The sequence below is a fragment of the Chionomys nivalis genome, chromosome 18, assembly GCF_950005125.1.
Source record: "Chionomys nivalis chromosome 18, mChiNiv1.1, whole genome shotgun sequence".
Lineage (NCBI taxonomy): Eukaryota > Metazoa > Chordata > Mammalia > Rodentia > Cricetidae > Chionomys > Chionomys nivalis.
The window spans coordinates 33,467,051-33,494,922 of record NC_080103.1 but is presented as its reverse complement, the minus strand read 5'-3'; the positions used below and the strand labels follow the sequence as shown (position 1 = coordinate 33,494,922).

The 27,872-nt window shown below is 37.4% G+C and overlaps 1 protein-coding gene across 2 annotated transcripts in view; it reads right to left on the bottom strand.

Annotated features, from left to right (window-relative positions):
• Positions 1–27,872, bottom strand: part of Arhgap29 (Rho GTPase activating protein 29) — a 68,378-nt gene that overhangs the window by 14,231 nt on the left and 26,275 nt on the right. For both annotated transcript variants that reach the window (XM_057793685.1, XM_057793686.1), the window contains exons 3-13: positions 27,637–27,771; positions 19,107–19,203; positions 18,713–18,785; positions 15,633–15,681; positions 14,693–14,830; positions 13,737–13,801; positions 13,228–13,338; positions 12,980–13,060; positions 12,661–12,849; positions 11,810–11,947; positions 134–294 (exon numbers count right to left, since the gene is read on the bottom strand). In XM_057793685.1, coding sequence (XP_057649668.1) covers positions 134–294; positions 11,810–11,947; positions 12,661–12,849; positions 12,980–13,060; positions 13,228–13,338; positions 13,737–13,801; positions 14,693–14,830; positions 15,633–15,681; positions 18,713–18,785; positions 19,107–19,203; positions 27,637–27,771 — 1,237 coding nt within the window. The remainder of the gene's footprint in view (positions 1–133; positions 295–11,809; positions 11,948–12,660; positions 12,850–12,979; positions 13,061–13,227; positions 13,339–13,736; positions 13,802–14,692; positions 14,831–15,632; positions 15,682–18,712; positions 18,786–19,106; positions 19,204–27,636; positions 27,772–27,872) is intronic.

Sequence of the window (27,872 nt, the reverse complement as noted above, 5' to 3'; positions counted from 1 at the left end):
AATAATATGAAAGTATTGAAAAAATTAAAGTTAATATATCAGTGTAAGAAAAGACAATTCCTTATAAACTTAGATAGGAACTCAGCAAACGTTTTCTCTCTTGATACCATTTCACCTATACATAAATGCTTACCCATCAACCTTTTCTTCTAGCTCACTCGAGCTTGTGGCTTTCACAAATTCACTGTATTCCTGACCCGGGTCATAGAGTTTGGCACTGTCACAGAGCGACTGTAAGCTGTTGGCAAGGGACGCAGCCTGTAGCTGCTGCATATGGAAGAGGTTAACTGTTACCTATAGTCAAAGACAAAACAGACTTAATTCATGAGATACAAAATGCTATGTAAACACATTTCTGTAAACCAGCACGCCAGTACACAGGTTGTGCATCTGACACACACCACACCAAGTATCACTACCAGCATGCTATGCTGACTGTGGCGTGCACAACTTAGAACGGAATCAAACAGCAGTTTTAATCTAACAGCTAATCGTGATCAGTTCCAACAAAATGGGCTTTAAATTACAACCCTATCCTTGCTGGTTAAGAGCTTTAGGGCATGATGTGTCTGAGGATCCCTAACTCTGTACTTTGATGGTTGAACCACAGCTGTCTAAACTAAAAGTGATAAACACATGGGTGGGGGATCTTTCACTCATAAGCAGCATTATTTCGACTATTTTCGTTTTTTCCTTTTTAAAAGCTCTTCTCTTTGACATGAGGTCTTGTTATATTGCCCATGCTGGCCTATAGTGTTAGATATTTCTGTCTCAGCCTCCTAATTAGCTGGGTGGATACATTGGTCTACTAAGTTTAGACAACTGTCATTCCTACTACTTACAGTAATGACTACAGCAGTGGTTATAAAGCTCACATAATATGCCAGAGTTCATAAAATATCTGAGTTTAATATTAACTAACTTCAAATGTCAGTATATTATAGCAAATGGATGGCATACTCATCCATGTATGTATGATCCTAAGGGTGGTTCCTAAAATACTTTGTGGTAGTAAAAAATGCTACAAACGTTATATAAAAATGTCAACTTGTGCTGGTGAGATGGCTCAGCTGGTAAAGGCACTTCCCCATACAAGTCTGGTGACCTGAGTTCAAGTCCTGGAACCCATGTAAAGGTGGAGGAAAGAACCTGACTCCAGAAAGTTGTTCTCTGATCTCCACTCAAATGCTATGGCATGACCATCTGTCCTCATACATACACACAACCCCCATACACACCAATGACAAATTAAAAAGCAGCTACTGCTAACCATGGAGTATCACCATGTATGTAGGTTAGGGAAGGCTGAAGAGCTGATGTAAAAATGGTCATGGAGAAGCCGGGCGGTGGTGGCGCACGCCTTTAATCCCAGCACTCGGGAGGCAGAGGCAGGTGGATCTCTGGGAGTTCGAGGCCAGCCTGGTCTACAAGAGCTAGTTCCAGGACAGGCTCCAAAGCTACAGAGAAACCCTGTCTCGAAAAAACCAAAAAAAAAAAAAAAAAAAAAAAAAGGTCATGGAGGAAGAGCCAGGACATAGCTCCAAGGAGAAGGTCAACTCAAACCAAAGGGTGCACAGTGGGTGGGACACACTTGTGTTCCAGAAGCAGACAAAAGGTCAACGATCTAAAGCACACTTGAGGAAGCAGAACTTCTGTTGGACACAAGGGCAAGAATGGCAGTAGTCAGCTCAACCATGGAGTCTGCAGGAAGCCAGCTAAGCAAAACATGGTCTCATTTATTCCTTAAAATGCCACTCTGGATTCTCTGTGGCGAATATACTTAAAGAAAACAGCATAAAAAATGCCAAAGTTTGATTAATGTTGTTTCAAAAAGACTACTGTGCTTTTTCTTCACCACTCAGGGTCTATCAGATGACAGGAGGAGCTCATTCCCACAGTCCTTTCCAAGGTGGATGACACATTTCTCTAAGGATAAGCCAGTGATCAAAAGTAGTATTTGAAAGAAGAGTTTGCACTTTAACTCTTCAATTAACAAAAGAAATTCAGCCTTTATTTGGTACAGTTTAATTCAATGACTGGCTATATTAGGGTAACCTTACTCTAATGGTAAACTGAACTTGCCTGATTCAAAGAGTAATGTATATGAGTGAGAGACAATGATCAAGTTACTTATAATTTCTCTGTCCCAGAAATTTGAAAAAGTCAAGTTCAATGGATCATCATGATGAAATGCAGATTCCGATTCCCAAGTCTGACTCAAAACCTGAATCTCTACATTATTTATAGGCTACAAGAAGAGCAGCATGGTGATGGGTCTGATGACCATGCACTGGGAAGAAAGAATGTCTAAACTTCTGCTTCTGCATCAGTAAAATGAGCTAAAACTATGTTTACCTACTACGGCCTTCTGAGAACTAGATAAGTTCACATAGATAGATATCTTAATACACAGACAGATATATGTACTCAATCACAGCTATTATCAGATATCCTTTGAGGGGAAGGGCATTTTATAAATATTTTATTTTATAAAATTGCAAACTAATAGTCAAAATTTGATTTAAAAAATGGCTTACAACTTTAAGAGCTCAAAACATTTAAAAAATTTCTCACAGAGATAGAACCCACTGAAAAGTCCTGTTCAGAATCCACACTAACACCCACCTATCTAAAGATATGGGAATTTTACGTACATTCCTTGCTTTCTCACTCATCCTTTTTTCCCAGCCTGGGCTGATTCCCACCAGTATGGATCAGGTATGGATACACAGAGCTTCGAGAGAGGGCCTCTGTGGACCAGAACAGCCAAGGGGCAGGAAATGTAACTCAAAAGTAGGAAGAAAGACCTGTTTTCTCTGTTCCATTTTCTCCTGCCAAACTCCTCATAATCCCTGGGGCACAAACATGGAGCAGTGATGGCAGTCACAGGAACTGAACATATCTAAAACCCTGCAGTGATCATTCCTTTAAGACAGATGGACATGTTTAAAGATTGGTGGGGGGCTGTTGAACCTCCTGGACCTTTTCACTCTTCTCTTTAGTCCTGCATCTCTCACCCACCTCCTCCACTTAATGATTAAGAATTGCTGTCTCTGATTTTTGGAGAGCAAACAGTAGAAAGCCTTACACTTCTGCTTCCCAGACAGACCAAGGTGACAGGCACAAAGCTAGGAGGGTGAACCCCTAGTTCAATGGTTATGCATATTTTAAAACAGTGTTAGGATCCAGAGTCACACAAAACAACACTGGAAATACCTAGGATAGCATTCAAAACGTGTTGTGGAATGCTGTCCTCTGGCATGATGTGGCCTTCTTGAACTCTCAGCAGCTGTGACTCTCCTTCCCTCCCCTCCCCAAGGAAACACAGGCAGTTAACAGTTGCTGGGGGTGGGGTGGGGTGAGGGTGGGCACACACCAGGCTCTTCCCCTAAAGGACAAATAAGCTAACAGCTGCTGGGGGGAACTACTCCTCTGTAGTTTAGTGTCTATGGTTGCCCATGCTCCTATAAACCCCAGTTAAACTGACCGGTTCACTAAACTAGACTCCAGTGTTCTTTTGGCAGTTACTGGTACTTTATTAGAAGTAAGCAAACATTTGCTGCTGATGTCTTCCCAGGAAAAGTTAATATACAAAATTACTTGTATATTTCCTGATATTGAAATACCAGGAAACTCTTAACCCCTCAAGAAGACAGATACCAAGCTGAGGTAACTGAGGCATTCGGATGAAGCCTCAATGGCAGTTGCTGGAATGGGCTGTCCAAGTGAGGGAAGAGCTGGAGAGATAGGGAAGTGCTTGTCTTGAGTTTAAACTCCAGAATTCATGTTTAGAAAACAACAATAAAAAACAAGTATGGTGGCCTTACACCCCACCCAGCACTGGAAAGGAAGAAGGACCAGGTCTCTGGGTTTTGATAGCTAGCCATCCCAGTCTACTCTGTGAGAGACACTGTCTCAAAAGGAAAGAGTGGGTGGCTCTTGAGGAATGATACCCCTCTGCCCCCCCAAGTGTACAATTACATACACAGACACACACACACACTCAAATACATAGAAGGGGCAAATGAGTTTGAAACCTGGAAGGACACAAATCACAGAAAAACTGATGACAAGCAAAAAAGGAAGTTTCAGTATTGAAAAATAAAATTTCTAAAACAAAGTTATTGAAGAACTATACTGGAAAAGGAAAATAACAAAATAGAGGTAGTGAACTTGAAGGCAAATCAAAAGGACAATATAATACTCCTCAGCTTATAATGTGATTATATTCACTAAACTATCCTAAGTGGAACATTTAATATTCCGGTAAGACCATTGTAAAGCTGAAAAATCTTAATAGAACTTGTTAAGTTGGGGGACTTCATGTTTAACGAATACATATGTACACACAGACACATGCAACAATTTTACAAAAAGGCCATGAATTTGAAAGAGAACAAGGAGGGGTAGAGGGGCACAGGGGTATGGGATGGTTTGGAGGGAAGAAAGGAAAAGAGGAAATAATATTATTTCAATTAAAATAATAGAAAAACAAACAAACACACACCCCCACGACGGTTTAATGCATATGCATTTTTTAATAATTACATACCCACTACAATTCAGTAAAGGGACTTAGATGCGCTAAGGCATTCCACTTGAAGTACTAAAATACTAGTTCTTAGAGCACTGGGTAAAAATAATACAAAGCTATGCACACTGGCACACTTCTTTAATCCTAGTACCTGGGCAATAAAGGTAAACAGGGTTGCAAGCTTGAGACAGTGAGACCCTGTCTTCAAAATAAAAATTTAAGTATGCACCTGTTACTCAGTACCCAGGAGGACTTGGGTATCTATCCAGGGAACCCCTCAGATACTTCAAATCATGGACAGTTAAGTCTCTTCAAGTATTTGCAGTTGGCTTAGGCTTATCCTCCCATAAGATTTATCTGGAGATAACACATAACAGCTACAAATGCAATGGGAAGAGCTGTTACACTGCATTTATTAAGGAATGGCAATGAGAAAGCGTCTGTATATATTCAATAAAGATCAAATTTCTGGTTCTACTTATTGTTGAATCCAAAGATTTGGAACTCACATCTATGGAGGCAAACTGGTAACTGCAAATACACAGCATGCATGTCTGCATTTCAACTCTTAGTTCGAAACTACAAAATTTAGAGAAAGAATTAACCCCAAATTATGAATGAAGTAAACAAGTTGGAATGTTGATAAACAGTTCAGATAAATGAAAACAATCCCGAGAGACAAAAGTAGATGAAAGGGGTTATAATTAGGAAGGAAATAATATGGCAGGTCTATAACTGACCATGGGTTTATATTACACACGAATGATCTAAACACCCACACAAAACTGTCAAGAGATGTTTAAAACTCAAGACTAAAGTAAATGCTATTTGTAGACTATATAAGAAGCTCATTTTAAATATGTTTAAAAATAGAAGGGAAAGGCGCTGGAGAGATATTGCAGCAGTTAAAAGCATTTGCTGCTCCTACGGAGGACCAGGGTTCAATCCTTAGTACCAACAGTGGCTTAGAGTCATTTGTAATGCCTGTTCCAGGGGATCCAATGCCCCCTTTTTTGACTTCTGTGGACATCTAGACACACATGTACAACTCATACATACATAGAAGACACACACACATACATACACACATATAACACCCATTCACATAAAAAACCATTCTTAAAGAAAAGGGAAAAATATACTATGTTCAAATTAAATTAAACTGAAATAGCTGTATCATATCAAACTAAATAAAGACTAAAAGGCAAGGAAATTTACCAAGATAAAGAGACTGTTGGAGGCCTGGCATGGTAGCATGTGCTTTTAATCCCAGCACTTGGAAGGCAAAGGCAGGCCATATAAGAAATCAAAATGAGGGCCGGGCGGTGGTGGTGCATGCCTTTAATCCCAGCACTCGGGAGGCAGAGACAGGCGGATCTCTGTGAGTTCGAGACCAGCCTGGTCTACAAGAGCTAGTTCTAGGACAGGCTCCAAAACCACAGAGAAACCCTGTCTCAAAAAAAAAAAAAAAAAAAAGAAATCAAAATGAGCAAGCCTTGGAAAGAAAGCTAGAATGCAGCTTTCTTTCCTTTGTAATCTCTGCTTCAGTTTCTGCCTGTTGGTTCCTGCCATGATTTCCTTGATGTTGGCCTACAACCTCTAAGCCAAAAAATCCTTTCTTCTCAAAGTTTATTTCAGGCACTGTCTTACCTGAGCAACAGAAAAATAAACTAGGAAAGAGATATTTCAAAAGAGGAAAGACCAATCTGCTATGATGGTGTAACATTTGTTAATGTAGAAGCAACTAGTAGCAGATTTCAAAATACACAAAGCAAAGCTGACAGAACTAGACACACAGTATGCTGAGGATCTCTCAGTAGACAGACACAGTTAAGTACAACTAATCAAGAATACAGAAGAAATAAACCACAACACAGACTAAAGAACTGATATGCACAAAACACCAGCCAACCGTAAAAGAACACACATTCTTTAAAGTACATTCAAGGATCACTCATAATTGATATTTTCAAACCATCTTTCAATTTCATTAATTTTTCCTCCTTTTTAAATTTTATCAACTTCTGTTCTTTTTTTGTTTTTTTAACAATTTAAAAATGTAATAAATTCTGAAATCATATAACTAATATCCCCTTCCACAATAGAATTAAACTAAAAGTTATTATCAGAAAAAATAGCTGGAAAATATTCAAATACTCAGAAAAATCAAACAAGAGGCGTTAACATTACCCATCCTTCAAAAAGCAAATCTCTAGAGAACTTAGAAAATGTTTTGAACTAAAGGAGACTAAAAAGGAATACACATTTCAAAATTTGTGAGCTGTAGGTAGTAATCTTTAGGAGGTAATTTGAAGTATTATAAATTTTATAGGAGAGATGAATGCAGGACTAAATGAAGAGCAATCATGAAAATTAAGAAAAAAAAACAGCAAGTAAAAACTAATAAAACTTGGAATCAACTAAATGTTTTTTTCAGGAAAGATCAATGAAATACATAAACATTTTGCAGATTGGGGGAGTGTGTGTGAAAATTATTAACATTAAGAATGAAAGAGGAAGCATCACTCTACCCACTTAAGACAGTCGAGGGACCAAAGAAAGCTACAGCAACATATACATACTACATACGTAACTTGATGTATATGTGTCAAGTTGAAAGAGATCAATTCTATGAAAGCTATAAACTACCAAACTTCACCTAAGAAATAACTTGAATATATCAAAGAAATTACTATGTAGGAAAAAATTCTTTTAAAATCTCAACCCTAGAAGCCGTGCATGCCTGCTAGATAAGGAAGAAATAACATAAATTGATAAAGCCTGCCCCCAAACAAAGCTTAAGAATATTTTTCTCACCTCATTTTATGAAAGCAGATTACTCTAACCCAAACAAAAGACAATAAAAGGGGAAACAGAGGGAGAGGAGTGAGAAAAGGGAGAAAGAGAGGAAGAAGGAGAATAAGAAGATAAAATATATGATTACGTAGAATAACGGAAAAAGCTTGCAGCAACACAGAAAAAAGAAATTTCTTAACTATACATGGGGCATATTCAAAGAATCTATAGCTACCATCCTATTTAAATAGTAAAAGACTAATGCTTTTCTTCTTTTTTGTCTTTCTTTTTTTTTCCTTTTCGTTTTTTGAGACAGGGTTTCTCTGTGTAACCGTCCTAGCTGTCCTGGAACTTACTTTGTAACCAGGCTGGCCTTGAACTTACTGAGATCCTCCTGTCTCTGCGCCCCAAGTGCTGGCCTAATGCTTTTCTTCCAAGACCAAGACTAAGACAAAGAAATCCCCTTTCACCACTCCTATTTAACTGACAGCCCTAAAAGAAAATTAAAAGATGCAATAAAAAATAAGTAAAAGAGAAAGACACACAGTTTGCCCTTATTGCAAACATTTTCTATGTAGAAAAACCTGAACAATCTATAAAAGTCCCTAAAATAAAGGCATTTACCAAGGTTCCAAGATAAAAAGATCATGTAAAAATTATCTATGATTCTGAACATTATGAAGCAAGTGGAATTTGAAATTAAGTAGAATGGACATCTAAGTTATATATGTATATAGATCACTCTCAATAGCTCCCAGGATAAATATATAGCACAAACAGAACCTGTCAAAGAGTCTTATGCTTAAAACAAAATTCTGATTTTAAAAATCAATGACTTATCCAGGACAGGCTCCAAAACCACAGAGAAACCCTGTCTCGAAAAACAAAAAAAAAAAAAAAAAAAAATCAATGACTTAGAGAGATGTACAAATTCATAGTTAATTCTTCACAATCTGATCTAAGACTTAAAATATCCCACTAAAAATGTTGATAAGATTTTTTTAAATATAGACAAGCTGATTCTAGCTATTTTATGGAACATTAAAAGTCTTCAAATTTAACTCTTAAAAAGAATAAAATTGTGCGCACATCTGATTTTCAATATAAAGCAACAGAATCAAGAGAGAGAATTCAGAAGTATATACATACAAATATGGTCAACTGATTTTGAAAAAGATGCAAATGTAATTTATTGGAAATAGCATAGTGTTTTCAACCTATTCTGTTGGGAGAGGTAGACATCTGTATTGATTATATTTCTTCCTCTGTCTGTCTGTCTGTCTGTCTGTCTGTCTGTCTGTCTGTCTGCCTGCCTACCTACCTACCTACCTACCTACCTACCTACCTACCTACATCTTTAAAAACTGGCCAGGGAGAAATTGCACTTGAAAAGAAAAGAGCTTGGAGAACATCACATCTTCATATACAAGACTAGTAAGTCCCAAGTTCATAGCCCTGACCAATGTGTCTACTACATCAAGATAATTTCCTCTGCCCAAAGTGAACCAAGAGTAAGGGTGGAAGTCTCATGTCTCATTCCCAAAGCTCAATGAACTCTGCAATGCAGGCAATCCAAACTGTGTGTACTCTTGTATTTACTTTGACTTTCTTGAGGGAGCCCCAACATTTTAGGGATTTTTCCTATTTGTTGTTATTATGGCACTGGATTTGATCCTCCTGCCTGCTTGCTCTCAAACGCTAGGATTACAGGTGTATACTCACTACATCTAATTTCCAATGAAGTTCAGAGGCAGAGGCAGGAGAATCTCTGTGAGTTCCAGGACAGGCAGAGCTATACAGAAAAGACTTTCTGCCTGCCATTCCCTTTGTAGTACTGTGTGTTGTATTTCCTCTTCTACTGGGAAACATAAGAAATAAATTCTTTCTCTGGCACTACCCTCTTTGTGCTGGTATTTATTAAAATCCTTTAGGTATGATTTTAATATAATGTCTATATGCCAAAAACAACTTCAATTCACACCTTGCACAAAGATGAACTCAAAATGGACTATATATGTAAGTGTCAAACTCTACAATTTTTAGTACAAAACAAAGGGGGAAACTCTCTGACTTTGTGATAAGTGAAGTACTCTTAAACATAATATCAAATGCATGTTCCAAACAAGATAGACTTAACAAAATCAAAAACTTCTCCCCACAAGATACTGCTAAAAGTGTAACAGAAAAGCTTTGAAATGAGAGAAAATATATGCAAACTCAATCATACAAAAATGACAACAAAAAAAGTGATTAAAATTTAATATAGCCAAATTGTAAATAAGCACTTGAAACTATCAGAGCAGCTAAAGCATGTCACAATATCAAGGACACAGAACTAGAATTCTGATTCTGATTCTAATCATGCTGACTGGAGCCACTCTCGAAAACTATCTTGTAGTTTCTTATTGAGTTAACCATGCATTTAAAAGTTGTACTTCTGTGTATTCTCTAAAATACGAAAACTATGTTCAACAAAAACTTGTCAACAAATAATTTTTGGAGCTTTATTCATAATGACCCCTAAACTATAAACAACACAAATATCCACAGGCAAATGGATGTTGATACAGTAGGCTGTTAAAAGCAGTCTATTTCAAAAGGTCATGTACAATTTATGAGTTCATTTATGAGACTGAAAAAGTTAGAAAACATTAGATACAAAAAAACTTTATTCTAATATTTTTATAGATAATTAACAAGATGGAGAACACATCACTATTGCTAGGATTAGGTGTATGTGCAGCGACTGACAACACATGGGCAACATTTGCTATACATATTTGCACTGCTATGAATCTTGGTTTATTGATACAAATTTAAGGTCAATTTTGTTATACTGTGTATATGTATTTCTGATCTTGATTAAGTTGTTGTGTTGCCCAGCTCATTCAAAAATGTAATGTATAATTAAGAAATTTAGGTTAACAGATAATTATCTATAATAGTCAAGCTTATAGTCATGTTAGATTTTCTAGAGGTAGAGAGATGTATTTCAGATGAATAGACATTCTTCAAACCTTTCAAAGACTACAGAATATGGCATTTAAAATGTTTAAAAACTTAGGACTTTTCATGACAATGAGACACATATGCTCTTGGCAGCACCAAATACTTCAAGAGGATGATGGGCATTAAAAAGGCTCGTTGGTTAGCCATTTGGGCAAGAAACTGCTCTTGCCTGGACTGCTTGATATTATGCTGTATGGAAATGCAGGACCCACAGAGAAATGGCTGCTGAATTTGCCTAAAGGTGTGATGGTCCTTCAGGGTTCCTGCTTCATGAAAGAGTCTGCTAGACATTCTGCAGGACCCAGAAGAAAGTGACTGACAAACTGCCATATAGGTGGAATTGTCTTTGAAATTTACTGCTTCATGGAAAACTCTTGCTGGATATTATGGGCCTGTAGGCTGAAGACAGATGCCCCAATGGTACAGAAGAACTTTGGGTGACTATCAATGCAGAAAGATGTCTCTCTCAATTTGAGAGTTTTGGAAGTTGCTTACAATGCACTTTCTGTTTACTTAGGGAATATTAGATCCTTCTGGAGTCTCTGATGGAGTTGAAAGATACATAGTTATAGTTTTCCTTAGTTATGATGAAAGATAAAGTAGATATAAATATTGTAACTGTAATTCTTGCTTGATACCGGTTTTGTTTTATGTAATCTTGCTATGTTAAAGTTAAAACCTTCCTTTTTATTTAAACAGAAGGGGGAGGTGACATGGTATTCCCCTCTGCATGCTGTGAATATCATTGGTGAATAGAGAAACTGCCTTGGCCTTTCTAGGGAAGAGTAGATAGGGCAGCATAGAACTAGGTGGGGAAAACTAAACTGAATGCTGGGAGAAAGAAGTGGAGTCATGGAGAAGCCATGTAGCCCCACCAGAGACAGATGTTGGAACTTTACCCAGTAAGCCACAGCCCCATGGTGGTAACACACAGATTAATAAAAATGGGTTAAATTAATATGTAAGAGTTAGCCAATAAGAAACTAGAGCTAATGGGCCAAGCAGTGATTTTAATTAATACAGTTTCTGTGTGGTTATTTCGGGACTGAGCAGTCAGGAACAAACAAGTGACCTCCTACAAATACTGAGTGATGAGAATCTGGTTCCCAACTATGATGACAATTAACAGATTTATATTCACATATTTGTCAACTACATGATAAAAGAGCCTGTTGAATATAAAAACTATAAAATACTTGAAAAAGCAATATAAATAAATAAATAAAATACTTGAAAGACATAAATGAACTGTGACCTAGGATGTTTTGTTTTTACATAAATTAATTTTGGTTCAGTTTTACTAGACCCCGTCTCAATAAAAAGAAAAGAGATAACTCAAATTATAGATCACTACTAGAAACTGAAAGTCCATGTGCTCTGAATCTCAAAATGTAAATATCTCAGCAACCAACACTATAGATTCCAAGACTTTTTCCCTGTTGTCTTTAAATAAATGAAGAAACAACTTACAGCTTTAAGTGTAAGGTCACACTGGAAAACAAGTGTCCGAAGTTGTGTTAAAATTTCTCTCTTGGTATTTTCTAGATCATTCCGTCTTTCTTCAACATTTGTTACACAGACTTTGTAGTGCTCATTTGCTTCTTCTACCTTCAATACATCACAGAAACAAACAACAATAATCACTACAATTTATATCAAAAAACTTACCATAAAGATATATTTTAAAAAACTGGGAAGTCTTTATTAAAATTCTGAAATATTTTTATTTTAAATATAGTACTATGAAATGTATTTTAAATAATAAAATAATTTAAAGATAAATAGCATCATTTTGGTTGGCAATTTAAGAGCATTTGATTTTAATTGCTGGGGTAATTTGCAATTATTATACTGTTTGCATACAAAATATTTTCATTTCTATTTTAAAAAGCACTTCCTACTTATATTTACCATTTGTTTTACAGAATTTGTCAAATTAAACTTAATATATACATAAATGATACAAAGCCTTGGCTAATTTTTGTCAGCAGTATGTAACACAGACTTCCCTAGAATGCAGACTTTATAATCGAGTCAGAAATAAGAAACTACTATCCTCTCTAAGATTCTTCTTTCACAAACTCCCAAGCATCCCAGCACAGCTTGCCAAAGTGTGATGTCTACCAGCAGCAGAACTGTCACCTGGATACTTGTTACAACTGACACTTGTCTGGGTCCTACTCTTGACCAGCAGAGTAAGGAACTCTGGGTGAGCCCCAGCAGCCCGAGCATGCTTTCCTGGTGACCTGACTCCTGGGAAGTTTGAAGCCTAATCTGAAGCACAGAATACTGGTTCAAGCTTCATGTAACAAAAACGCTACCTTCTGAAGAGCCTCTTCTTCCAGCCTCCGCTTTTTTTCTAGCTGTTTGTTCAGATTTTTTGCTAATCCAGCACTTGAACTTAGCTGCTCCTCTTCCACACGAAACATGGATGACTTGGCTTTTTCATATTCATCTTGACGCTGCATGCATAGCAACTTTGCCTTTTTAAGAGCTGTCTCTGTTTCAAGCTACATAGAAAAGAACATTTAACAGATTACAAGACAGTACATTAGGGAACCCAGAGTAAGACGGGTAGTTTATTTACAGTAGGTGATTTTAGATGTTCACAGACACGTGAAATTTTAGTATAATACTAACCAGTTTATTCTGTTGCTGCTTCCAAAGTTCTTTTATTTCTTTCCTTTGCTTTTCCATTTCATTCTTCCTCCCAAGTAGAGGCTATTAAGGATATTAAAAAGAAGTAAATTGTTTTATAAAGGTATGCTATTAAAAATATGCTGTATAGAATGAGTTCCAAGACAGGCTCCAGAGAAACCCTGTCTCAAAAAACCAAAACCAAAACCAAAAAAAAAAAAAAAAGAGAGAGAGAGAGAGAGAATTTTTACCTGTACAAATTTATTGGCTTGGAGAGCTGCAATTGTTTGCTGCAACAGGTTGCTGCTATGTATGTCATTAAGAAGAGCGTTGGTAAACAGAGACTGCAGTGGCATATACTCCTAGAATTGAAAGTTGAAAGGGAAGTTTTACAACAGCATGGTACTAGAGGTACTTGCCTAATATGCTGAAGTTCAATACCTAAATTTGATGTGTTAGAAAAAAGAATGGTATTAGAGTTCTAGACAGATCCCTGTTCTTCAAAAAGACAACTTTAGATTATTTTTTCTAGTAAAATGACTTGTGTCTATGCGAGAAAAATATTGAAATTATGGACTAGTTAGCAAACAGTTTCAAAATAGGTATTTGTATAAAATTGTAAATACTCTGGTTTCATTCCTAAGGAATAGCCACTTAAATTTGCCCTTTTTCAATAAGACCTTTTTCTCTATGAACTGATGGGGGGGGTTAACTAAGTAGTCTCTTGGTATAGAACCTTAGGAGTTCACAGAACACTTACTTGTATTCCAATGCTAGATCTAGTTGCCTCTGCCAATTTTACAATATTTCTAGTGGATTCCAATTCTGAAAAGGTTTAAAAGACAAAAATTAAGATTCTTCTCTATATATGTGCTAAGATTATTTGTGCTTCTTCAATTAAAAAGTGATCACACATATTAGTATGCACCATGGTATGAGTAAGTGATCCTTAATGAAGCTGCTCACCAGAATCAGCAGGGGAGCTCTGCAAATACACATGCACAGCTCTCACTTGTCAGAGCGAGATCTAACCCGCAGAGTCTGAGCACAGGCACTGAGGAGACCTATGCCTCTCCAAATATGCCACATGTTTATAAGCACACCTGCTGTGCCCCTTAGGAACGGTGCTAGAAAATGGGCATAACAATCCTGTCTTGCCTGCTTTCCAAGTATTAGGGGATTAGGTAAAATAATGGACACAAAAACATTTTCTCAGCTGTAAAACACTGTAAAATTACTGAGCTGTTTCTGCCATGCTTCCTTTCTTTCTGCCTCTGTATCCATCCACCGTGGCTCTCTTCTCCTTTACCTTATTATGGGTTGTGCTTTCACATCCATTATAGTAAGACTTTTTCACAGGCAGAGACAGCAGCCTACATAAAATGTCTACTTTGTATATTTAGTATAAGAAAGCCCATCACAGCTGGGCGGTGGTGGCACACGCCTTTAATCCCAGCACTCGGGAGGCAGAGGCAGTCGGATCTCTGGGAGTTCGAGGCCAGCCTGGTCTACATGAGCTAGTTCTGGAACAGGCACCAAAGCTACAGAGAAACCAAAAAAAAAAAAAAAAAAAAAAGCCCATCACAAAAAGAAATTCTATTTACTAAAATGAAATAACCACTAATTAGAAATCATAAAACTTTCAGTCTGCAGAAAATGAACCATAAACAAGTTAGCGCTAATGTTTAAAGCTAGATACTTTAACAGAGAACTCACCCAAGTTGAGCTTTTTTTCAACCCATGAGACTATGTTCTTGGTATATTTTGACCATGTTTTAGCATAGGACAAAGCCAATTCTACAGAGTCAGTGTTCTTTAACAGCAAGTTGTCTAGTTCTACAGGGGAGAAATTTCCTGAAAATACAAACATCAAAATAAGTATATGTTAAGTATGAATACATAATAACTCTAAAAAAGGAGTACTTCGATCCTTAGGAATTAATCAACAAAATCTAGTTAAAAATTCAAAGGACAAGTCTATAAAAGGCCACTGTTTATACTTAAAATTATACTGTAGTTTTAAATCTTTAAAATATGCATGGTGGACACTATATGCATGCCTGGTGCCCACAGAGCCAGAAGTGGGAGTCAAATCCCTTGAAACTAGAGGTACAGATGGTTGTGAACTGCCCTGTGTGTGCCGGAAACCAACCCCAGGTCCTCTGCCAGAATAGTGAGTGCTCTTAACCACCGAGAGACTGTATTTCCAGCTCCTGTATTTTTATATGAATATGTATTTCTATTGTTTGATCAGTTATAATCTGTATGTAATTATGATGCTTACATCATCATACCATCTACTCAAGTAATGTTTCTTACACACACACACACACACACACACACACACACACACACACACACACTTTTTTGTTTTTTTGAGACAGGTTTTTCTGTGTAGTCCTGGATGTCCTGAAACTCACTCTATAAACCAGGCTGGCCTCTAACTCAGAGGTCCTACTGCCTCTGCCTCTTGAGTGCTGGGATTAAAGGTGTGTACCACGACCACTCAGCTCTTTTTATGTTTTATATATAAAACTTTTGGTATAATTTTATACTAAAAATGAATATACTAGATTCCAAAGTACAAAGAGATTAAGCAATACAAAATACTTATTGAAAGAAAATGCAAACTATCTAATAAAATCCTGAATACTACCTTTTTCATTGGTTAAGTCCGCTGAGTCCACAGAAATGTTTTCAAAAGACTAAACACATGGAAGAAAAGAAATTTAAGATTAGAACAGAAAACAACACATAGCTGTTTCCAAAAATTCTGTTCTCAATTTTATTACTCTGACATAATTCTTTTTCAAGAATTTCGAGTATTTAAAACTCAAAGCGCCTAAGAAGTCTGCTTAAATACCACAACACTGCAACAATTATAGTTCCCAAGATTCAACAATGAACTCATTTAATCTGATTAGTAACAAATCAACAGATCAATATAAAACTTCAAATTCTACAGATCTAAAAAGGTTCAGAAGTTAAAGAAGCAGTTACAACAGACTTCAATCTTAAGAGGACATCCAGCCATCTTTTTCTACTTTATCACAGGTATATATGTCTCTTCAAGTTTTTTAGGCAGCTTAGTATAAAATTTCCTGTGATAAAAATGGCATTGCATATTATACTCTGTGTGTGTGTGTGTGTGTCAGATACCAGGTACTCAAGCATTTAGAACATGGCTAATCAACTAGAAAGTGAACTTTTAATTTTATTTATCAACTTAAAGAACTACTAACATAATGGCTATACCTTATTAGATAGTGTTTAAAAATATTATCTCAATTGCTAAATAAATCTTTTGTTTGGTTGTTGGTTGGTGTGGGAAGTTCTTCTGTATATTGTTGCTTTTATTAGTAAATCAATAAAGAAGCTGTTTTGGCCTGTAATAGGGCAGAATAGAGCGAGGCAGGGGGAAAACTAAACTGAATTCTGGGAGGAAAAAGGTGGAGTCAGGGAGAAGCCATGTAGCCCCACTAGAGACAGATGCCAGATGGAACTTTACCTGGTAAGTCACAGCCACATGGTGATACACAGATTAATAGAAATGGGTTAACAAGAGATATAAGAGCTAGCTAGCAATATGTTTAAGTGATTGGCTAAGCAGTGATTTAAATAATAGAGTTTTTAAGTGGTTGTTTCAAGTCTGGGCAGCCAGGAACAAACAAGCTGGCCTCCTACAACAGATTGGCACCCAACATGGGGCTCAAACCCACAATCCTGAGATTAAGAGTCTCATGCTCTTAATTAAGGGAGCCATTTGAGGGTCAGCAAGAGACTGGGCTCTAGAGAGGTTCCCTGGTGTCCAAGGAGATGTCCCCAGCTTGTTCCTTGAGCAGCTGAGGAGAGGGCGCCTGAACTGGCCCTATACTATAGCCACTCTGATGAATATCTTGCATATCACCATAGAACCTTCATCTGGCGATGGATGGAGATAGAGACAGAGACCCACATTGGAGCACTGGACTGAGCTCCCAAGGTCCAAATGAGGAGCAGAAGGACAGAGAACATGAGCAAGGAAGTCAGGACTGCGAGGGGTATGCCCACCCACTGAGATGGTGGGGCTGATCTAATGGGACCTCACCAAGGCCAGCTGGACTAGGACTGATGGAGCATGTGATCAAACTGGACTCTCTGAACGTGGCTGACATGAGTGCTGACTGAAAAGTCAAGGACAATGGCACTGGATTTTGATTCTATTCCATGTACTGGCTTTGTGGGAGCCTAGTCTGTTTGGATGCTCACCTTCCTAGACCTGGATGGAGGGGGGGAGGTCCTTGGACTTACCACAGGGCAGGGAACCCTGATTGCTCTTTGGACTGGAGAGGGAGGGGGAAGGGGGCTGAGGGGAGGGGGAAGGAAATGGGAGGAGGTGAAAATTTGTAGTAATAATAAAAAAAAGAGTCTCATGCTCTACTGACTGAGCTAGCTGGGCCATTTCTAACACAAGGCTTAGACTCCTTAGGATAGAATAATTATTAAAACATTTAGCACATATTATTAAAATCTTTGCCGGGCGGTGGTGGCGCACGCCTTTAATCCCAGCACTCGGGAGGCAGAGGCAGGCGGATCTCTGTGAGTTCGAGACCAGCCTGGTCTACAAGAGCTAGTTCCAGGACAGGCTCCAAAACCACAGAGAAACCCTGTCTCGAAAAACCAAAAAAAAAAAAAAAACACATTTAGCACATGTTCCTTGCTTAATATTGTTCACGCTGATTGTGATTCTAATCTTATACTTGATATCTGTTCCTAGTGTATATAGTTTTGTATTGGGCTTGGAACTCTTATTTAAACAAAAAGGGTAGGTGCTGTGGGAGCTCCATCAGCCAATAGCCTTTAAGATACCAGCCCTCTTGGACATGGTCTCTTATACTCTAAATATGCAGCTGTAAAGCGTGGACTCGCTCTCTAGTTTCCGGCTGCTAGATTCAGTTTCTGTTCCCCATTCGTGCAGGACTGGGATCTAGGACTGTGATCTGTGAGTCTATCCCTAAAAAAATAACCTTTTATTATACATAATTCTGAACTAGTGTGGGATTATTTTGTAGTTTTCATCATCAGTTGAAGATTTTTTGTTTGAAGAAAGGGTCTCAATATGTAGCTTCAGCTGGTTTGGAACTTACCATATAGACCAGGCTGGCCTCAAACTCATAGAGATCTGCCTGCCTCTGCCTCCCAAGTGCTGGGACTAAAGGTGTGTGGTTAAATAAATTCTTAAGACAAATCTGATCTACATGGCTGGGCAATACAGCGTGTGCAGATTCAGTGCAAAATGGGATCAAAGACACCAGGGTCTAAAGTTTAGTTCTATTAGGCATATGACATTGAATTGAACATTTAGGATTACCTAACCTTAATTTGCTCTTCTATATAAAGAGGATAGAAAGCTATTTTTTATGTCCATCTCTGGTCTCCACATGTTCATACATATACCCACACTCATATCCTCACCCCCCTAAAAAAATTCCTCTTAGGTTTTGGACCATATAACATCATTCATGAATTAGGTTACTTTCTTAATACAACATCACTGAAAAAAGTATAACCAAATTATTGCTCCAGAAGCTAATCATTTTATTATATAAAAAACAAACTAATTTGCTTTGTTTAGCCTCAAAATGGTACGGTAATCTACAAAGTTCAAACCCGTCAGTGTTAAGATCTCTATCAGGAAGCAGCCGTGACAGTAAGTTAGTAATAACAGAGACTTCGTTTTCACAAAGCTGGGCCTACCTTACTTCCTCGAGAAACAGGCAGTCGCAGTACTGAACCATTGCCAACATCTCCCATAAGGAAGTTTGTGAGGCTATCCAGAGAGGTTTAAAAAGGCATGGAAATAAAAAGAAAAGTTATTACACGTTTGTCTCTTACCTTCAATCTGTATCTAGAATAAACTGTCCTCATCACATAAACCAGACACAGCCACTTGCAAATGGGGGCTGCTGTTAAGAGCTACAGATACTTGCAAACACAGTCAATAAAGCCACACAGAAGGTAGCTCTTGCCAAGTTGGGATGATATATGATACACTTATTATTTCATTTTTCACATATCCGACAAATTTGTGGACTGCATATTCTCATTAAGAAAATCAGGTTCACTAACTTAAATGACAGTCTTTACTTACATATTTCCAAAGGTAAATGCCAAAGTTTCAATGGAGGAAAACACTTCTTGAAATAGATAGTTTTTGTTTTCTTCATTAACTTCTGTAAAGTTCACAGCTATAAGCAAAGATCAGTTGTAGTAAGTGGAAGATAATACATTTAACACTAGATTTATACAAAACCATTTACTCTTTTAATCGCTATTACTTCAAAAGGCACTAAAAGATTCAGAAACTTAAAATCTAATATACAAAATGATAGAATATTTAAGTTTCCTTATTATGGAAATTATGTAAAAGTATCAGTTTGCACAGAAGTAACTGGAATTGCAAGCCGATTACTGTGTGCATTATATAATCCAGCACATCTAAATAGTGACTCTGTGAAATCAGTCTTGGGAGTCACGGAGTCCTCTTTATGGAGTGTTCTATGTTATTTTTTTCTCACTACTCTGGCAATTTTAAAAACAGATAAAGATGCTGGCCCACTTAAGTTATTATGAAGTATAAACTTTTAAATTATCAACAACTGGAGTCATAGATACATTATGCATACCATAGAATGTATAACAGCATCACATTTAAAATCTAGTACTTCTTCCTCAAGATCCAGTAATACCACTTTTGGGTATATATCCAAAGGATGCTCAATCATGCCACAAGTACATCTCCTCAACTATGGTCACAGCAGCTTTGTTTGTCATAGCCAGAACTTGGAAACAACCTAAATGCCCCTCGACCAAAGAAGGATAAGGAAAATGTGGTATATTTACACAATGGAGTACTACACAGCAAATAACAACATCTTGAGTTTTGCAGGCAAATAGACGAAGCTAGAAAACATCATTTTGAGTGAGGTAATCCAGACCCAGAAAGACAATTATCACATGTACTCACTCATAAGTGGCTTTTAAACATAAAGCAAAGAAAACCAGCCTACAAATCACAATCCCAGAAAAATTAGACAACAATGAGGATGAAGACCCTAAGAGAGACATACATAGACCTTATCTACATGGGAAATATAAAAAGACAAGATCTCCTAAGTAAATTGGGAGCATGGGGACCATGGTGGAGGGTTGAAGCGGAGGGGAGAGGCAGGGAGAGCAGCAGAGAAAAATGTAGAGCTCAATAAAATAAAATAAAATAAAATAAAATAAAATAAAATAAAATAAAATAAAAAAGAAAGTAGATAGAAAAAAAGGAAAAGACAAAAAATAAAATAAAATCCAGTACTTTAGAGAAGTTAAAATCCTACTTATACATAGCTGTATTTCCTGCCAACAGGCTCTTGGATTCTGAGGTACATGTTAACTAACATAGCTGTTTTTGTTTACAATAGGGATATTCTGACATTTTGCATTTTGTTAAAGATTATAAAATACAACCTGAAAAGATTATTTTAACTTCTTTATGTGTACTGTTGTTAAAAACAAAGATACAATTTACCAAGGCAAAATCTGAAGGTGGAACTGGACTTTTTTCCTTTAAATAACCCACGTTCCGCTGTAAGAAGCAGGGCTCCCTGTACTACCACCCCTGCACTGCTCTGCTTACAGAAGACGGTGGGGAAGCTAGAAAGCTACCCTCTGATTCACAAGTCATTTTATTTTATTTTTTTTTAATTTATTTATTTATTATGTGTACAACATTCTGCTTCCCACACACCAGAAGAGGGCGCCAGATCTCATTACAGATGGTTGTGAGCCATCATGTGGTTGCTGGGAATTGAACTCAGGACCTCTGGAAGAGCAATCAGTGCTCTTAACCTCTGAGCCATCTCTCCAGCCCCTCACAAGTCATTTTAAAACTTGGCTGGAGTTTGAAAAATAGCTTCATCATCAAAGATTCAAATTTCATAGGTTTTTATTTTTACCAAAGTTGAATCAAATATACAAATAAGGTTAGGAAGCAAGAACCCCTGAAATTACACCCAGAATTGCTGTATGGATACATCTTTGTAGACTACGGGGTAGGGCACTCAGGTCCCTACTTTTCAAATTTTATCCCTTTAAAAAAAAGAAAAACTTAAGATTCAGCTAGTGCAAATAGTAAGAATGTTTCTAGACGTTTGCCCCAGTCAAGTTGGAGAAAAAGATTCTACTTCTGCGTAAAATAACTAAAAAACAAAACAAAATCCTGTGCTAAACTGAAAAAGAAACCATTTCTAAGACATTAGATTATTAGGCAACAAAAGGCAGTAATCTTTTTGGAGGTTATTTTTTTCAAGACAGGATTTGGGCTTCTGTGTAGACCAGGCTGTCCTGGAACTCCTGTAGAGCAGGCTGGCCTTCAGCTCAGAAATCCACTTGCTTCTGCCTTCGAGCACTGGGATTAAAGGAGTGCGCTGTTATACCCAGCTAAAAAGCAGTAATTTTTGAAAGACAAGAAACTAACCATGACAAGCTCAAAAACTGCCTCAGTTTACTGCCTAATATTATACAAAGTAGATTTCCAAAGGACATGTCCAGAGGTATTTTTTAAAATGTTATAATCTGAAGAATCAGTGAAGCAAGAGGACACAACAATTTTATTTTGTGTATGTATTTATAAATGTATAGAGGTGCAAAATTCACAAGCAAAAACTGACATAACTACATGAAAAAAAGCATATATTCTCGGTGACAGAAACTTTAATACTCCTCTTAAAAAGTGACAGAAAACATAAAATAAAGAAGGATATAAAATACTGAATGATTATTTATCAACCAACTTGACAAGATAGACATTTTGTACATAGAGCAAAATGTACAAGACACAAATTCTTATCAAGTAAATGTTTAGTAACACAGCCATAAAATACCTCTCAACAAACATAACTTATACAAATTATTCAAAATGTACTCTCTGATTACATGGAATCAGATTAGAAGTAAATGAAAAAATTCTTGAGCTCTCTGCCCATTTTTCTTTTGAAGAGGCAGCATCTGCCTTCTCCTCTTCCCCCCTTTCCTCTTTCCTTTCTTTCTCTGTCCCTCTATCTCTCTCTCTTTCTCTCTTCCCTCCATACCTTATACCCTACCTAGTACCCATATATAAACTCTATACTCTCCCCCCAAAGAAGCAGTAATTCTGGAATACTTGGAAATTAACTGCATCTTTCTACGTAACCCATGGACCGAATACAAAGAGCGAAATACACAGAGCATCAGAATCTGTACAGAAGATGACACGGGCAGAGAGAAGAATCTCAACAGGACAGGTGTTATCCTGACTGTGGCAACAGTTGCACAATAATGTCCATGCAGCAGCATTTATTAAACAGTAGCATTAAAACAGGAGCAGCTTGCTGTCTATCAATTAGATCTCAATAAAACCACTTTTAATTTTTCATTGGAGAGTACTTTATAACTATCCCAATTGTTATAATTCTTCCTTTCCTATTGGTGTATCTTTTCATGACATTAAGCACAACTGGGAGACACAATTATTATAATGACTGTAAAAGTAACGAAAGGTAATTAATTTGAACCATCTTTCTTTGTCATCCTTTCTACTGAACGAGGTTTCAGTCACTAGTGAGAATTCCAGAGAATGCCATTCCCTCCCCTTCAAAGCCGCTCTGTATTCTAATATGCTTCATCCTTGGTGCCCCTGCTCAGTCTCAGAAAAGTCTCTGGGCAATAATATGTCTTCTTATTCTGTTTCTTCAGAGCCCTGTACCAACATTATTTTTCAGTAAATGTCTGTGTTTACATTCTGATGAAGGAAGCCACAGACCATACAGAAAGGAATGAAAGTGCCTGTGTTCCCATAAAACTTCACTTGGCCTCCTAGCTCTCACTGCTGACTCCTGAGTAAGAAGACAAGTTCTACAAACAGCCTACCTAGGCTAAGCCTTAGCTCCTTCTCTTCCTACATAGGAAGCATTAACATCTGTAGCCCCAGTCTCCTCACTGGCGGGGGAAAGTGCGATTAACTACAACTTCAGAAGTTGCTGTGGAAACTAAATGGTCTTGGAAAACTAGGATCAAACAGCACTATCAGCAGCAACTTTCCATCAGGGAGTACTCGAAGTTTTCTTTACCTTACCTTAATATCCTTGACTTAGCTTCAACTTTCAGCTGTTCTACCACTTAATACGCCAACAACCTTGGACAAACCTCTCAGGACACTTCGGTTTCCTTATCCTGCCCAGGGAGAGCTGATCTGACAGGTTTATTAATCTCAGAATTGTGACGATTATGTGAGCTCATCCATGTAAAGAGCTTAACAACCTAAATAATATTAGCTATAATTACTAATTATTACAAAGTTAACCACTTCCTTCCACATGAAATATTCTACTCTCTTAAAAGTTATTTGTTAAAATACATGGAAGAGTAAAGCTTTGGAGTTTGAGACGAGGGTTCAGTTCTGACCTTGACCATTTCCAGTGCTAAAAGATTACCTGAACTTACTGTCTTTACACGTAAGGCAACACATCAAGGATAGAATGAGAAACATCAAGTTTCTTAGGGTACAGAGGCTGGGATCAGTAGGTAGGTGGACCCTTCCTCAGTTCTGCACCCATCTGTAGACTTTTTACCCCATACAGAGCTCATCTTAGACTGTACCTTCTATACCTCATCAGCCCCAGAAAACTCCATCACTTCTGTACCACCAAGGAACCACTTGTCTGGTGCTGTATGCTACAGACTAACATTTACAATGGTTTCTTTCACGTTTCTTCTACTTTCTTCTTGCTTTTTCCTATACATTGCTTAGTTCCAAGTTTTGCTTCTAAAATGTTTCCTTTCTTTTCATTCTTACTACTACTACTACTACCGGCTTTATTAAAAAAACAAAAACCACACATTTTGCCTTCCTAAGCTTTAGATTTAACAAATGATACCATAAAACTTTAGGAAAAAAGGTCTAGAGAATGGTGAAACAGAGTAAGGAAGGCAACTCTAATAGCTAAAACTCACGTTATTACAAAAGATTGATACGTTAAAATGCAAAAATAAACCAAAAGATAAAGCACAAAATGAGTAAAGTTATAGCCTGCAATGAATATTAGAAATACAAAAGTTTCTGTAAATTATTTATATTTTAAAACTATCAAACACCAAGAGAAAATAGACCAATTCAAATAAAAGGATGTATACAAATGACTCTTGAAACATATTCAATTGCACTCACAATGGAGAAAATGCAGATCACATCTACACTGAGACTACAAGCCTGGGTAACAAATATTGACCACTAGCACTGCTGGCAGAGGCAGGGGAATCAGCCCTTCACATCATCAGAGGACAGAGTCTTAGAGGACGCCTGGCAGTACCAAAACTACAAGCACACAAGCTCCTCAGTACCACATACTAGGAATTCGCAGGGCTTCACACAGAAGCAGCAGCAGGAAACAATGTTAGCATCCTTCAGGAATGAGCTGTTTAAATTGTAGTCTGTCACCATTATGTATAACCATGCAGTTTTGAAAAAAATAAAAAAAAATCATTTTATGTGCAGACAAATGAACAACCAGTAGAGTACTATCATTTGTTTAGCAAAGAGGTAAAGAAGGAGAACCTTACACATGCTTGCTTGTTTATATATGTTATGTAACTCTGGAAAGATTCAAAAGAAATCAGTGACAGCCATGGTTTATCGCAGAGCCAGAATGAATGGCTAAGGTCTGAAAAAGCAAGCTTCACTACTGAATATCTTCTGGAGCCATTTGTATTTTGAACTGTATGAATGAACTTCATGTTGAAAAATTAGGTTTGCAAAAGAGAAAGATGAAGCTTCAAAAATGTGTGCAATTAAGGTTTTTCTTTGTCAGTTTGCCAATTTATAAATACAGGGTAATAGATAGATGAAAGACAGAAAAATTTCTTTTCATTTATATTATCAATAAAACTGACTCAAGCAGTTGAAAATACTAAGTACATCATAAATTACTGACGTCTGTAGACATCTTTATCTGCTTCAAAAATAGTCTGTATCTCTCTTACCATATTGCAAATATTTTGTCAACTGAACTTCCTGCTTGGAAACAGAAAGAGACACAGGAACTACAAATCACTGCCAGCATGAATGGGAGAAAGCTAAGGACTTGTCTTTTAAAGTTATTACAAGGTAAATTCTATGTTTACAGTAAAAAAATAAAAAAAGGCAACGGAAAGATTCAGTTTTAAAACTAGATACATTGTATGAATTCAAATCGGTGGCAACACAAACAGGGTTATACAGCCCTCAAGTTATTCTGTATTATGTTTGTTTTTTTTTAAATTTGTTTTGAATAATCTGGCAATTTTGAAAACTGCCATTTGACAGTTAACGTGTCCAAAGTACGATAGCCACTCAGGTCACTGCGGTTTTTAAAGATGTAACTGCAATGAGCTAAGACCGTATAATGATCTAGTGGACTCCTACATTCCTGCACCTTTCTGATCCTGTCACACACTACATTTTCTTGAAGTTTCTCTCCAAATGAAGAAAATAGGAGTGCACATTTACAGGGATCCCCTGCACCAAAGATGGAAATATCAACACATTTAGACTTTTGGTCTAAATTCAGAGAAATGGTTTTTTCCTATTCCTTGCCTTTTCCGGCTTTGAAAACTAAATTACTATTAAATAAATTCTGATTTAACCTCAACTTCTCAGGTTACTCAGTAATTTTGGAGGGCCTCAAAAACAAAACAAAACAAAAAACCCTCTTAAACATTTTCTGGTTTCACTGGAATCCTACAGAAAGTTTTCCATCGACAAATCAATTTTACCTTTCTCTTTCCAATTTCATCTAACACCACAGTAAAATAGTGGCAATAATTCTGAGTATAAGACCTTGGGAAATAATATTAAAAAAGACTGCTCTACGTTTAGAGGACTTGCTTCAGGTCTGTTTCTGGAATGTGGACACCAGCCACAGGCTGGTGCACTCCTTCCCCAGGACATCCTGACTACACACAATAGCCACTGACAACAATTGAACTAAGTCGCTATTTCCAAGCATGGAAATTTTACTATCTATAGACACAAATTTCCATATCTAAGTAAAGTTAAATGGCACTTGTAAACAACCTACTTGAAAACAAATTTGGTTACTAAGCACATTTTTAAAAAGCACAAAATAAGCTACCTCTGTTTTCCACTTAAAATTGTCTACAGCACTTTTTCACTCCCAGTGCTTCAAATAGAAAAAAGGAAACCACACAAACAGGAAAAGTCTTAAGTCAGAAAAGAAATGTGTGTGCATGTGTGTGTGGGGGGGTGGATGGAGGGGATATAGGCTACATTTTTATTGAAATGTTTTTATTTCCTTTCTGCCTTTTCCCCAATATGAGCATGGTCAGCACCCTCACCAAGTTCTTTACACCCAGAATTCCACCAGGGCCCACCTACACAGCAGCCTCACCCTTGTCAGCAGCTCTTAGAGCCTGCACCCCATGTCAAACTGTTGGACCAGCCTCTCCTTCTAGGGAGTCTTTCTTTCATCTTAGATGGGCAGCTTACTGTGTCACCTTGTGCCACCTTGGTGCCTATGACACCTGTCACTTGAGTGCCTCTGACCTTCCACGCATCACTGCTACTACTTTCTATAGTGCCATTACTGGAAGCCATGCTGTCTTGTCAGTGGCATTTTTCGCTGATGAGCACTTAATACTTTGCACCTCTGAAACGGCATTTCTTCTCTTCCTGCCTGGTAGATGTTCCTCCAGCCTGTCCATCTTCACTGTCAATCCTCTCTCTTCCTTACATCTTCAAACCCCTCCTGATAAATGCCTGACATCCTATCAGCTACCATATCCACCTTCTACCTCAAGCTCACATCTTCAATTTTTATCTAGTCTACTGTTTCTCACAATTTCCTAGCCTAGCTCATACTCCCTTCACTCAGTCTTCCTTAAATATGTAGCCCAGAATACTTTGAACAATTTCAATTAGGCCAATTCTGTTTTAGAGTATAAATGTGTGTGTATGTGTGTGTATCACACACACGTCTCCACACACACCTGATAAAATTGCAATTTCCTTTTCACATACCAAACTGAGCCTTGTTTTCCTCCATCTGGAGTTACTACCAACGACCATTTCTAACATGACTGTCTTCACACAGCAAAGGATCCGCAGAAAGTAATAAACAACCTTAGTGGGGTGAACTCACTGACAAAACTCAAGTTTTAAACATTGGTTGTTTGACTGAAGTAAGAGTTTTTACCATGTCTAACAATTTTCATTTTATTTATTTATTTATTTATTTATTTATTTATTTATTTTGCTTTTTTCGAGACAGGGTTTCTCTGTGGTTTTGGAGCCTGTCCTGGAACTAGCTCTTGTAGACCAGGCTGGCCTCGAACTCACAGAGATCCACCTGCCTCTGCCTCCCGAGTGCTGGGATTAAAGGCATGCGCCACCACCGCCCGGCCAACAATTTTTATTTTTAAGATGAAGAAACCTTCAGGTGATAATTGGTGGGTATATCCATATATCAAAATACAAAAGTTCTTTATTCAGACAAATCCTGCAATGCCACGAGGTGGCTCTACAGTCAGTATGAGCTAAATGTAAGGGTGTCACGGGGTCCTCTGGCCTCAGTGGCCCACCCTTTGTACACCTTCCTTACCTTTTACTTTTGTAGTAAGCATTTCTGCAGCATTGTGAAGATCTACAGAATTGAGGTTCTGATGCTTATTCATTATAGATTTTAAAACACGGAGAAGTTCATCCAGACGTATATGAATGACTTCTTTAAAACAGTCTTTAAAAGGAAAACAAGAAAATTAAAAATTAATTTACAATTCAAAGTTCAAGAAATCTAAGCTACAATAGACATGAAGATACTTCGTGTAAAAGCACTGG